Source organism: Struthio camelus, chromosome 6 (genome assembly GCF_040807025.1).
Source record: "Struthio camelus isolate bStrCam1 chromosome 6, bStrCam1.hap1, whole genome shotgun sequence".
Taxonomy (NCBI): Eukaryota; Metazoa; Chordata; class Aves; order Struthioniformes; family Struthionidae; genus Struthio; species Struthio camelus.
This window is the reverse complement of record NC_090947.1, coordinates 3,397,117-3,410,143: the sequence shown is the minus strand read 5'-3', so window position 1 is coordinate 3,410,143 and position 13,027 is coordinate 3,397,117. Positions and strand designations below refer to the sequence as shown.

General features: G+C 60.7%; 1 protein-coding gene across 1 annotated transcript; it reads left to right on the top strand.

Moving 5' to 3' along the window:
• Positions 1-678: 678 nt before the first annotated feature.
• Positions 679-5,518, top strand: LOC104151179 (uncharacterized). Its single transcript, XM_068949551.1, has 7 exons — positions 679-828; positions 1,029-1,183; positions 2,026-2,163; positions 2,838-2,952; positions 3,208-3,364; positions 4,165-4,341; positions 5,385-5,518. The coding sequence occupies exons 1-6, from the start codon at positions 679-681 to the stop codon at positions 4,335-4,337; spliced, it is 888 nt and encodes a 295-aa protein (XP_068805652.1). The 3' UTR covers positions 4,338-4,341; positions 5,385-5,518.
• Positions 5,519-13,027: the final 7,509 nt, after the last annotated feature.

Sequence of the window (13,027 nt, the reverse complement as noted above, 5' to 3'; positions counted from 1 at the left end):
GAGAGGGGAGCGCGATCCCAGGGTCTGTGTGGTGCAACGTCTATGGCGCAGGAAGCCTTGGCAGGACCCGAAGGGTCACGTGCCGCCTGCCAGGCCTTGTTGTGCCGCCAGGAGGCAGGCCTTGGTGTGGGCCTTGGAGGGGGAAGCGGAGACCTGCTGAGGGGCTGCGCTGAAATCTGCTGGGAGGAGAACCCACAGGTCCTGCTGCAGGTGTCCTTAGCGCAAGCTGGAGCAGTGCAGCGAGGCTTGAGTTGGTGGAGAAGAGGCCAACTGCAGCCAGGCAGGCCTGAGCCCCGGGCATGTCTCTTGCAGGAGCTCCTGGGACAGCCCGGGGCCTTGCCAGGCGTCGGCGCGGCCTCGGCCTCGCAGTGTCCGGTCAGACGCCCATGGGACAGGGCGAGAGCGCGGGGGCTGGCCGAGGAGCCCCCTGAGCGCAGCCAGGTCTTTCCCCGCCGCCCCCGGGCAGCCTCTGCCGCCTTGCCCACCATGGCGCAGAGACCCCCCCGCCGCCCCAGGCTGGCCTGGACGGAGGAGGAGGAGGAGGACGCGGCCCTTGCCGAGGGCAGCCACCAGCTGGAGCCCCACCAGGTCTGCACGCCCCAGGCGCCGCCCAGGCGGGCGTGCGGGGCCCCGCTGGCGGTGACCTCTCTAGCTCGGCTGCCCTCCTTTCTCCCCTAGATGTTGGGGACGTCCCGGCAGCCTGCTGAGAGGGCCCACAGCATCCTCCTAGCCATCGAGGCCATGAGCTCCCGCAGCATCGAGGAGGCGCACACAGATGCTCGCATGCTGGAGGCGCTTGTGGCGGACGCTGCCTGCCTTGTGGAGCATGTAAGTAGCCTGTGGGTGGCGTGGCCGGGGCTCGAGGCCTCCGGGGGCTTGTTCTTGCCCTGACTCCAGGCCTGCCAGGCCCGCCAGCCCCTCTCAGGCCAGCACAGAGTTGGGGGGGGCAAGGGCAGCCGTTCTCGGGGGCAGCTGGGCCAACGGCTGCCCTCTGGCAGCAGCCCCACTCTGAGCCGTGTGCCCTCCAGGTGCCCCCGGTGGTGAGGGGCATGTGGAGCAGCGTGCTGGCCGTCACAGAGGCGTCTGCGCGGTGCAGCCTGGAGTGGGCTCTTCTGCTGCTGACCTGCGCAGCCCCGGACGAGGTGGTCGCGAGCCTGTTGCGCTGCTCTCCCTCATGCGACAGGTAGGGGCCCACCTGCCTCTAGAGCTCGGGCTCCCGCAGCCTGGAGAGCTCAGGCCCTGTGCGCTGCAGGGCAGAAGGCTGCCCAGGCCTCGGCGCTGCGGCTGCAGCACCCGCTGAGCGAGCGCTGTGGGCCTGCAGCGCTGCCGTGGCCATGTGGAGGGTGCTGGGGTCAAAACGCGGAGCTGTGGAGACGGTGCTGCGGGAGCTGCTGGGTGTGCTGGTGGCCTGGCCAGCGCACGAGGCTTTGACTTCGCATGGGGACGACACGGCCGTCCTTTGCTTGGCCGTGCGTTTCAAGATGAAGCCTCGCTCTCCCCTAGGGCTGCCCTCACCCTGCCCTTGCCCATCTGCCGCCAAGCCCTGACCTCTCCCCCCACCCCACCCCGGGCACACACTCATCAGGGCTCCATGCCTCTGCTCTGGCCACACAGCCAGGGCAGGCACTCCTGCTTGTCCCAAAGCTCAGGGCAGTGTCTGAGCCTCAGCCCCCACCCTCCCCCCAAGACTGGGCCATGCAACGGGAACATCTCAGCAGCGAGAGCCTTCTCGGGGCTTTTTCTGCAGGCAACCAGAGTGCTCCCTGAGATCCTCCAGCAGCCCAGCTGCCTGCAGGTGCTGGAGACACTCTTCCCCCGCAGCTCTTCCTGGTGCTGCTCTTCCAGATGTCCTTCTGCGCAGAGCTGACGCCGCAGGAGGCTGCCATGTTCTGGAGGGAACGCCAAGGAGAAGAGTCTGCTCCCAGCAGCCCCGTGAGGTGCTCCATGCCAGCCCTGCTGTGTGTGCTGTGGAGCTGGCAGCAGGGCCGGGGTGCCAGGGTGCCTTGGGCTTTGCTCTGCACGCAGGTTCACAGTGCGGACCATGAAAGCACTGCTCTGCCGTGGTGGCTACGAGAGGCACGTGCTGGCCATGGCGAGGAAGGGTGGCTGGGCCATGCTCCTCAACACTGAGACCCACCACATGGGAGTAGGTTTGCTGGCCAGGTGAGAGCCCCCTTGTCCCCACTCCGGCCCAGCATGTCTCCCCTGCAGACAGGCTGCCCGGCAGAGCCGGCAGGGCTGCAGCTTTGGCCCTTGTGAGGGAGGGCTGGCCGAGGAGAGCAGCCAAGAGAGCTGCCGCTCCATCGCTGCGGGGCTCTGCGAGCAGCTGGGGGAGAGGTGGTGTTAGCAGGCCCAAGAGAGGGTGACGGCCAGAAGCAGTGCCCTGCCGTGGGGCCTGCAGTGCCCTCTCGTGGGGCCTGGGCTCGTGCCACCAAGAGCCCCGGGGCCGGGGGGTGGTCTGTGTGCAGGCAGCCCAGCAGGGAAGGGGCAGGATGCCCAGAGGAATCCTGGAAGAGCCCGGCGGGCCTGAATGCAGAGTGGGCAGCAAATGGGTACCATTAGCAGGGCTGACTTCATGGCAGGAAGGGTGTTTTTGCAGTCTGCCCCGCCCAAAAGAACCCAATGATGCTGGGCAGTGACTTTCTCATGGGGAGGTGTGCTGAGCAAAGAGCAGGCTTCCACGAGCAAACGCTGCGGGCTGCCGGAGCTGAACACCAACCTGGCCTTGCCCTGGCTGTTGTGGTGCCTGGGCGATTGGCTAGAGGGATGGGGAACGCGATCGCAGAACAGCTTGGCCTGGCTGCGCAGAACTGACAGTGCCTTCTTGCCTCTGCCAGAGAGATGAGGAAGAGCCCAAGACAGCTGCGTCTTTTCCTCTTCCAGTGGCTGACAGCGCTGCTCAAAGGCAGAGAGCCCTGCTGGGAGATGCCTGCCATGGCTTTCCTGGTGGAGGTGAGCCTGATGGCAGGCGGTGCCTCTCGCGGCTGGAGAGGAGCGAAGGAGCAGGCGAGGGAGGTGCGCGGTGCGGCCTGAGGCCCAGGGCAGGGAGCGGGGCTCCCAGGGCTCTCCGTGCTCACAGCTGCCTTTGGGCCGGGCCTGGTGCCCTGGCGCCGCCCTGTTCATCTGCCCTGCTGGTGGGATCCAGCTCTGGCGGAGGCAGGCAGTCCTGCCGTCTCTGCCACTTTCTCCCTGCTCTGTGTGTTTCAGCTGCTGGCTTGCGCGGACCTTTGCCAAGACCCTCACGATGTCCTGATCATCTCGGCGAGGCTTCTGCGGAGTGACTGCCGGGTGATGCGTGGGCTGGTGCTCAGAGGCCTCATGCTGCTGTGCAAGAGCCGGAGGGCAGTGAGCAGGGGGCAGCCGGGTGAGCGTGTGCAGGCAGCGTGGGGGTGCTGGGGAACAGGGTAGCTTGGACTGTGCTGGGCCTCAGGAGCTGCTGCCAGCTCTGGCGCCGCCGCCCTGTTCATCTGCCCTGAGTGTTTTGGGCCAGGCCCTTGGCTGTGCCGCAGGCAGGCTGAGGCGCAGGCTGCGCTCCCGCTGCCGCCTGTTGTGGCTGTGCCGGCTAGAGCTGCTGGCCGAGCACCAAGCAAGCCAGCTGTAGAGGGCTTGTGTGGTGGCAGTGCTGGCGGTTGTGTGGCCAGAGGGACTGTCCCGCCGAGAGGCGGAGGGCGAGCCTGAGCACAGGGCCAGGCTGATGCCGCAGGCAGCTTCTGGGCCGCGAGGCTGCAGCCCCCACCACGCAGGGGCCACCGCGGGCCGAGTGCCGCCTTGGGGTGCTGCGCTGCGCCGCAGCCTCTGTGCACAAGCCGGGGGTGTCGGCAGGGCCTTGGCAATGGGGCCGTGAGCCCTGCCGGGAAAGGCGCCTGCTAGGGCTGGCACGGCTCGTGGCCCGGGCAGCTTTGCAGGCAGTGTGGGTTACTAAGCCCGCTGCCCGTTGAAGAGTGACGGAGAAGAGGAGCCGGCGGTGCCCTCTCCTGCCTCGCTCTGCCCCAGCCCGTCCAGGCCCGTGGCTGTGCCGGTAAAGGCTGCCAGGCCGCAGGTTGCTGCAGTCATTGCCATGGCCGCTTGTGGAAAGGCAGGGGGGAAGCTGGTGTGTGAGCAGGTGAGCCTTTTTGCCAGGGCAGTGGGTTCTTTCTTCAGGCACCGAGGTTGTGTTTCCCCCAGGCCAGAAGAATGCAGTGCCTGTGGCCCCTGCTGGTGGGGCACCTGCAGGACGCGGACAGAGACATCAGCGCCAAGGCCCTGCTGGTGCTCAGCAATGTGGTCCACGTCATGGAGAAGCAGGTGGTGGCCCACCTTGCTCCGCTGCTGGCCGACAAGCTGCTGCCTCTCTTTGATGAGGTTAGGCTGGGGGCAGAGGCGGGGGCCCTGTTGGCGTGTCGGTGAGGCTGTGTGCGGGCTGCGGGCTGTGGTGTGTTGCCGTGTGGGTGTGCCTGCGGCGTGGGAATTTGTGCTTGCCAGCAGGGGCCCTGGGTGCTGCCAGGAACGTTTTTGCCCGGGGGCTCTTGGGGTCATTGCGCTGTGCTGCCCGTGGTGCGCTGGGCTGCAGGACTGCCTTGAAGCAGCCCCTTGTCTACCCTCAGCTGCGAGGTATTGTGCACAAAGCCCCTGCAGCGCTTTGCGAGGCGTGGGGCAGTGCTGAGCAAAGAAGCAGGAGCAGGCGTGGGCGCGAGGGAGAGGCCGTGCCCCGTGGCTGCCTTCTCCTGCGGGCCTCTTGAGCTGGCAGCACGGCTCGAGTGGCTGGGCGATGAAGACAGGCTCGCCAGGCGGGGCAAGCAGGCAGAGCTGAGGGAAGCCTGAAGTGCTGCTGCTGCCCGTGCCTGGAGATAGGCCCTCAGTAACACCAACGTCCCCGCAGCCCCTGGCAGCTCCCCCGGCTTCTGCCATCCCCAGGGGATCCAAGGCCTTGCCCTGGACATTGCGTGCCCACCGCAGCCCCTGGGCAGAGCATCTTAGGCCGAGGCTTGCTGCAGCTCCGCGACGGCCCTGCTTGGCACTGTGGCTGGGCAGGACCGCGAGCTCTCGCTGCTCGCCGGGGCAGGCGGGTGAGGCCTGGAGCGGGTGGGATGCAGCCAGGATCCGCTGTGGAGGACTATCCTGGGGCAGCTCTACTGGGCCTTGGCCAGGGGTGACGGGGGCAGTGTGGCCAAGGCGAGAGGAGCCCTTCCAGGCGCAGACTTCTCCGGCAGCTCCGCTCTCCCTGCCCGCAGCATGGTACAGAAGTGCGCTGCATTGCCCTGCCTGGGCCGGGGGCCCTTTTGCAGTGTGTGCAGAGGTGGCCCACAGCTCATGGGTGTGCAGGGAGGGTCAGAAACCTTCATCCCTGTGCTGACTGTGGGCTTGGAGCAGGCAGTGCTGAGGTGCCTCCTCTTGCTTCCCCCCAGGAGCCTGGCTGCGTGCGAGAGCTCTCCATCCGCCTCTTGCAAGATGTGATGGAGACTGCAGTGGGCTCCAAAAGCCAGGAGCTGAAGCAGCAAGTGCACAGGAGCCTGCTGCCGCTGCTCTTCCACTGGCATGACGAGATCCCCCGCGTGGCCCAGGTATGGCTGTGTAACAGGACGGCTCGTTGGAGGAGGGCGATGCGGACGCCCTGTGAGTGGGCGTGAGCATGAGGAGCAAGGGCTGCTGGCAGTGGGAGCCTTTGAAGGTGGGTGAGCTGGAGGCGCCAGGTGCTGAGGGTGCAGAGCCGCCCTTGCTGTTTGCACCACGCCCAGCAGCGCCTTGGACTTCTCGGGTGCCATGCCTCCACCTGCAGCACGATAACCTTGAGGTGGTGGTCAGCCCATGGCTCTGCGTGGGGGCATGGAAGCCCATGGCAGAGGCAGTTGCCAGCTGCTCCATCTTCCCGTCGTGGGCCAGGAAAGGCCCCGAGGCTTGCCAAGAGGAGGAGGCTAGCGCGTGTTGTGTGGTGGCAGCTGCTGGTCTCTGCAGGAAGCCCTGCTTGCCGCTGCCAAGTTCCTGAAGTGGGAGCAGCTCAGGCACCTGGCTGAGCCAGTGCAGACATGGAAGATCACCGAGGGCCTGGTAAGGACAGCTGCAAAGCCCTCAGAGCCAGCCTGGGTGAGGCCTGTGCCCCTGCACGGCCAGCATGTGGGGCAGGCAGCCATGTGCCTTGCCGCGGCTGGAGCAGCACTCCCGCTGCCCTTGTCCCGCACACTGCCCCAACGGGGGGGCTCTTCTGCAGGTTCCTGTGGCCTCGCTGAGCCCTGGGGTGCTAAAGCAGCCGCTGGGCCTTGCAGCAGGAGGGCTCCTCAGGACGCCTGGGCAGCAGCCTGCCCTCTACTTCCTCCCTCCAGCCGTCGGCACTGGCCAGCTTGAGCGTGGCAGCGCTGAGTGGGCTGGCAGGGGAAGGGCGGGGAGGCGAGTGGTGGGCGGAGGGAGTGGCTGGCTGGGTGGGGGAGGGTGTGCGCCAAGCCTGTGGCCTTGGGCTCTCCCCAGCTGGCGAGGGGCAGCAGCAGAGTGGAAGGGTACCGGCACCAGAGCCTGGCGTACTTGGAGAGCCCCCAGGAGCGCTTGCGAGAGATGGCTGTGCGGTTCCTTGGTGAGCTCCAAGCCCTGCGGCCCCTCTCTGCACTGGGGCAGCTTAGCGCTAGCCTTGGGGGAGGGGTTTTGTGCTGGCGGTGGTGTGGGGAGCAGGACTGGAGAGGGGCTGTGCGTGTGCCTAGGGCTCGTCGGGCAGAGCATGAGGGGCCAGAGCAAGAAGAAGGTGGAGGACATCTGCGAGGGTGAGTGAGGGCAGCAGGGTGTCATCGCCAGGAAGGGCTGCCTGGGCTCTGTGCAGATATGGGGGCTTGATCTCTGCTCTGGCTCTTTCTCTCAGCGCTTCAAGGCTTGGAGGAGGACGTCAGCCCGTCCATCTGTTCCCTGGCCACGCAAACCATCCTGCTGCTGAGAGCTCCAGGGAAGACGTCTGCGCCTGGAGGCGGCCACGAAGGCCTGTGCTGGCGGCTGAGGAGAGTGTGGCAGAGGTGGCCCTGGCCCCTGCGAGGTGGCTGCGTTTGCTGCGGGAGCTCGACCGCCTCCTGATGCCGGGCTGCTCTGCCCGCAGGGACCAGCGGAGTGCACGGGGAAATCGGGAGCGTTGCTAGCCTCTCTCCCTGCCTGTGGGACAGCTGCAGCCCTCAGGCCCAGCCCGTGCCAGGCTTGTGCTGCCAGCCCACCCTCTGCTGCCTTTTCCCCCAAGAAGCAGCCCTCTCTCTTCACCCCGTGCCAGTGTCTTTTCTTGGTGCCAACGAATGGGTGGAAAACCCAGGCCGTGAAGGAATCGGGGTCAACGTCGGGGTGGGAAGGGGTGGGGTAGGGCATGTACTCTCTCCAGCAGTCTGTGACAGCCACAACATCCCCCCCCCCACCCTCTTCCAGCCGTCAGAGAAGCACCCCCTTTTCCCTGACAAAAGGGTCAGGCCTGGATGGGAGAGCGCAGTGGTGGTGACAAGATTCTGCCTTGGGAGGCAATCAGCCCCTCCGCATGATTCAGGACACCGAGGTGGCCCCTCGCCGGCAAGTCTCCTGAGCCGGAAGGCAAGGCTGCAGCCATTGCTCTGCCCTGCAGCCTGCCCTCCCACCACCGGAGATGAGGAAGCGCTGGGCTCCCCTTTGCGCACCAAAGGCTGTGAGCGCCTGTGGCCAGCTGCCGGCACCACGGGATTTGCCCATGCCAGCAACAGGCCATCAGAGGCCAGAGCTCTGCCCAGGCACTGGGGGTTCCAGCCCCTCCACAACGGGAGCTCTTCAGGCACCGGCACTGCACAAGCCAGGTGGAGGAGCAGCTTCTCAATGGGCATGACTATGTGGAGGGAGGGTGTCCAGAGGCTGGAGGCACACTGTGCCCAGTGGTGCCCGGTGACAGGCTGCGAGGCAACGGGCAAAAAGGGAGGGAGGTCTTGTTGGAGGGATGGGGAACAAGGCGATTGGGGTATTAGTCAGTCTTTCACAGGCAGTTAACAAAACAAGGCCCTGAAGGAAGGAGCAAGACAACGCTCTAAGGCAACCAGCTAAGCAAGTACCCCCATAAAGCTGACGAGAACAAAACCAGGCGATAAACAGGAGAGAACTACTTGAACGAAGGGTGAACTATCCGAATGAGCATAAGAGAAAACCCAACTGCAAGCAGGGAAGCCCCCCTGCTGGTCAAAGCCCCTTCCCCCTAGAGCATGCGTAGTAGAAAAAGAGGCTACTGTGACTCGGAACGAAGAGGAGCCCTGACAGAACCAATGGGACCACGGATGCCTTAATGTAGTTGGAAGCGGGACTGAGAACTGTTGCTTAAACTGTACAGAGCGTAAGCTGTGTAGTAATCGGGTGTGCTAGCTTTGTGGCCTTACCACCTAGCACCCACGTGTGCGCAGAAATGAATGAAACAAACGTGGCGACTGCGTGTGTTTGTCGGCTCCTTGCACAGCAGGTGAAAGAACCCTTCTTTGGGGCAATATTTTTGAAATCCCTGTAGGACAGTTGTAATGCTTTTCCCAGATCATCTTGCTGTCCACAGTGGAGGAGAAACAGATGAGACAGGAGTCCTGAACGCACCAACTAATTGATCGGGGACGTGTTCAGGTCTCCTTCTGCGTTGGGGTGGTGAGCGGCTCAGCGGTGCAACGCTCACAGAGCGTTTTTTCAACAGTTGTTTTTTTCTGTGGAATAAGAAGTGTGTCTGCGCCTAGACGTGTTGCAGCAGGGGGCTTCCAGAACTTAGCTCACACAGGGTACACCCTTGTATAGAAAAAATTAGGTACAGGTACGGGTGTAAGGAAAATGATGGGGTCAAACCAATGCATATCTACTGCTCCCTGTAGTCCTTTGGGGTGTATTCTGAAAACTTCGGAAAAGTTTGGAGGCGATGCAATGACTAACAAAAGGATGAAAAACTACTGTAAGCAATGATGGCCAAATTAGAAACTGGGTGATGGTGAGGTCTGGCCAGAGAATGGATCGGTAAACTATAAATACTGTATTACGATTGATGTTATTTTGCCGTCGGACGGGAAAGTGGGATGAAGTGCCTTACGGTGATGCTTTTATGATTCTGTACAGAGAGCCTGATGTTAATCAGGAATATAAGCTAACAGCTGACTCGGTGATGTATGCGACTACTGGGAAAAAGGAAAGCAGTCATCATGGGGGATGTGGTGATAGAAAGGTTGCAAGAGAAGCATAACAGGAGGATGTACAGTTACTGGTCCCAACAGCCCCACCCCCATACAGAGATATCGAGGAGTCCCCAGCTGATTCTAGCTCACCATTGAGCAATGAAAATTTTAATCCTGTTTCCAGTCAGACTACAGGGCATGCACAACCAGCTTTCCAGGCTCCCTTTTGAGACAAGCAGTAGGGCCAGAGGGACAGCCGGTCTTTGTGCATGTTCTGTTTACTACCTCTGACCTATTGAATTGGAAACAATCTGTTGGATCATACAGAGAACACCCTGAAAAGGTGAACCAATTGTTAGAAACGATAAAGCTAACACATAATCCCCACTGGGGAGATGTACAAGCTTTGTTAAATACATTTTTCATGACAGAGGAAAAAAGAATGGTTGTTGAAAAAGCCAGAGAAGAGGGGGAGAGGAGGAATGATATGCAGGATGACTCTGAGACTTATCTACCTACAACAAGGGACCCGGAGTGGGATCCTAATGTAGGGAGAGAAAGAGCTCAGTTGAAGCAATTGGTACTGTATGGGGTTCGATATGGACTGCCTCAACCAAAGACTGTGTCTAAACTGTGTGAAGTGAGGCAGGGCTCGAAGAAAAATCCATCAGCCTTTTACAGAAGGTTATGTGACGTAGATAGGAAATGGACTGATTTGAATTCAGAAGATGAGACAAACCAGAGAATGGAGGTCTGGAGATCTTGCTGTGAAACTGTGTTGGTGGGAGAGGCATTTTAGCAGGGTGGCGTTTGCTGGAGGAAGCAGTGAGTAGGTCTGGCGTATGGGACCCACTTTGTCAGGGGAGGCAGCTGAAGAGGGGGGGGCCAATACTGTGGGGCCCAAGCAGGCAGGCAAAGGCCAGCTCGTAATGGCTGGAGGTCTTTGATGGGAGGCCTGGTTTGTGGGAGGACGGTTTCACTGTGGTGAGCGTGCAGGGCGTATGTTGTGCATAGAGCTGTTGAAGGTATTGGGAGGGAAGGAAGGTGAGTGTGCCCTGAACTAGCAATGGCACAGGCAGATTAGCTTGCCGGGACGTCTTTGCTTTGAGGCCGGATTGGTGGGAGAGGCATTTTAGCAGGGTGGCCTTTGCTGCAGTGAGTAGGCCTGGAGTAATAGTCATTGGGGAGGAAGTGGAGAGAGACCAATGCTGTGGGTCCGACCAAGGCAGGCAAAGGCCAGCTCGAAATGGCAGGAAGTCTTTGGTGTGCTCGCTGTGCCTCAAAGCTCGCTGTGCCTCAGCTCCTGTTTTTGACAAGGACTCATTTAGCCGGCCCTGGAGTGGTGCAGATGTCACCCTGGATGGGGAAGTCTGGGGGGTGTCTGGCATTATGTACCGTGCAGTCTACCTTTTTTCCATGAACCAGCCCTTTCAGCCTGCCTGAGCTGTGCACTGGTCCTGCCGTGGCCCATAACCATGGTCCCACCCCTAATCCTGGTTTGCAACCAGATGAGCAAGGCAGAGATGGAGGAGGACAGTGAGCTGCCTGAATAAGTTGTGTGTTTGCATAGCAGATGCCTAGCAGGCCTGGTTCTTGGCACAGCCATGCCACCTGTGGCCTGGTGGCGCTATGTCTTTGTGGCCCAGGCGAGTTTATGCTTTGTTTGCAGATGAGGGAGTGCAGAGGAGGCCCTGCCTCTTGCTCAAGAAAGGCAGTCGCATCCCTGACCATGAGCAAGACCTCGGTCAGAAACTCACAGCTAAGGAAAAGATGTCTGTGTTTTCCTTTTGTCAGAGTTGGATGTCTTTACAGCAATCACTCTTCCAGCATGCCAAGCAACTCTCGCAGCACCGTCTCTGCATCCCTGGGCTTGGAGATCATCACTCTCCACATGCCTGCAGCAGCACTGCACGCCCAGAATGTTCTGTCAGCAAGGTTTTGGCCCTGGCATCATAGCTAGGGTGAGTCTGGAGGGCGTAGGTGACTGCCAGCCCTTCTTGCCCTACTGTCCCCTTGCTAGGAGCACCCAGTGGACCCTGCCCTAGCAGGTAGCATAAAGCCAAGCTGAAATCCCTTGTGGGAAGAGAGGGAGCAAGGCAGCCAGGCTCTGATGCTGAAGGTGGATATACTTGGAGCACTACGGTTCCTGCAGCCCTTGTTGCTGAACCAGGGCTGGGACAATGGGGGCAGTGGAGGTCCCAGCCGCTCGTGCAGGGTCCTGAAAATTGCCCTTTATCTAGCAGCCCACTTGGGATGAGCACTAAAGTCTGATGCGTCACAAGCACTAAAGGTAGGCAGGCCCGTCCTACCTGTTGTATGATTGGGAACAGCGTAACAGGCTCACAACCACCTCATCTGGGTACACACCAGTCACGTGAGAAGAGCCCTGCCCAAGCCGAGCTGGGCACAGGTCTCGCTGATCTATAGCAGGCTTCTGCAGATGCACCTTATGCTCTTCAGCACCTCCAGGTACATGACTGAGAATGGGCCTGCTGCCATTGTGCAGCCATTTCCCCAGCTCCTACCAAGAACTAATTCTGTTGCCTCAGCTCTATGCTGGCCTAAAGGTGTCAGGCGCCCTTGAGATATGGCTGCAGGAGGAAAGCAATTCTCTGGAAGAGGCAGGCATAGCCTGTTATAAGCTCATCCAATATGTGAGCAGCTACCTGCCTGGCATGGGTGCTGCAAGCTGTCATGGTCTTGATGGCTGTGAGGATGATGACTGTCCTCTTGGAGGGCAGCAGGTATTTGCAAAACACCTACTGGAGAAAGGAGGGTCAGGGCAGATAGATCTGTTACACTGAGTGCCCCAATGGTGGTGCATTGCTGAGCAGCAAGTGGCTCTGGAGAGAGATGTGGGGCTGTGCTGGCCAGCACAGGGAGCAGGGACTGTGCTGGGCTGGGTGATGGCACAGGAGAGAAAATGGATTGTTGCGGGTCGTATTTCCTATGCACTGCTCCTGTGGGAGACCAGAGCTTGCGGGAGACCAGGAGGGAAGCCTTTGTTTAGTTCCTGCTCAGGGACCATGGGAACATCCAGTGAACAAAGGGACCCATCAGCCCCACTGATTAGGGATCCCTCTTTTCATCCAATCAATTCCTCATGTCCAGCAGTCTTAATGAGGGAGGTGCTCCTTACTGTGATGATTTCACTGGCACTGTTGAACTCTGAAGACCAGAAGCTGTCAGCAGATTCCCAGGCCTTCTGGAGCTGTAGAGGCTATGAGCCATTGGGCAACAGCTCCCTGCCTGAACAGGAGGGGAAACACAGAGCAGTCGGCAGGAGGGCTGGACAAGTCGGAGATGGCCTACTGAGGGCTTCAGGGAGATATCTCACTGACAATGAAAGTGGACATGCCAGGAAAGCCTGGAGAGCAGGATTCCCAGGGAAAGCCTGGGCTTGCTACAAGGGCAGAAAGGGGAAGTTGCTTTTAAGGATACAGAAGGGCAGACAAATCTGAGCTTTCTTTTCATTCTGAAGCAAGAGAGAAGACCTAGGAGTAGGTGCTGCCGAAGATTTTTCAGTCCCTCCATACCCAGGGAGGGGATGACCCCCCCCCCCCCCGGCATGCAATGTCCTTGCATAAAGTCTGAGATGCCTGCAGTTTCAGTACTGCATAAATGTCCCTTCCTCCCTCCCCAGTGTGTGTGTGGGGAGGAGGCAGATGTGCTGCCCCATACCTATGTTTGTGAGGTTTCTTGCTCTTTTCTCTCCTGCAAGAGAGTTGCCAAGGCAGTGTGGTGCCTTGCCTGGCTGTCTGTGTCTGGAATGACCCAGACAAATGCAGCCTCTCTTACTTCCTTGCTGCAGGATCAATCAGTGCAGGTGATGAAGAGCACCCACAGCTGGTCGTCTGATCACTGTAGGCGCAGCACAGGGTAAGGCACCCCACCAAGTTGGCCTAGAATTGGGAAAAGCTTCTTTCTGAGTTGGGCAG

Excerpts from the sequence above, each read along its gene's own strand:
- LOC104151179 (XM_068949551.1), top strand. The coding sequence starts at position 679 with ATGTTGGGGACGTCCCGGCAGCCTGCTGAGAGGGCCCACAGCATCCTC. Across the intron at positions 829-1,028 it reads CTGCCTGCCTTGTGGAGCAT|GTGCCCCCGGTGGTGAGGGG; the intron begins GTAAGTAGCCTG and ends TGTGCCCTCCAG. Across the intron at positions 1,184-2,025 it reads TGCTCTCCCTCATGCGACAG|GTTCACAGTGCGGACCATGA; the intron begins GTAGGGGCCCAC and ends CTCTGCACGCAG.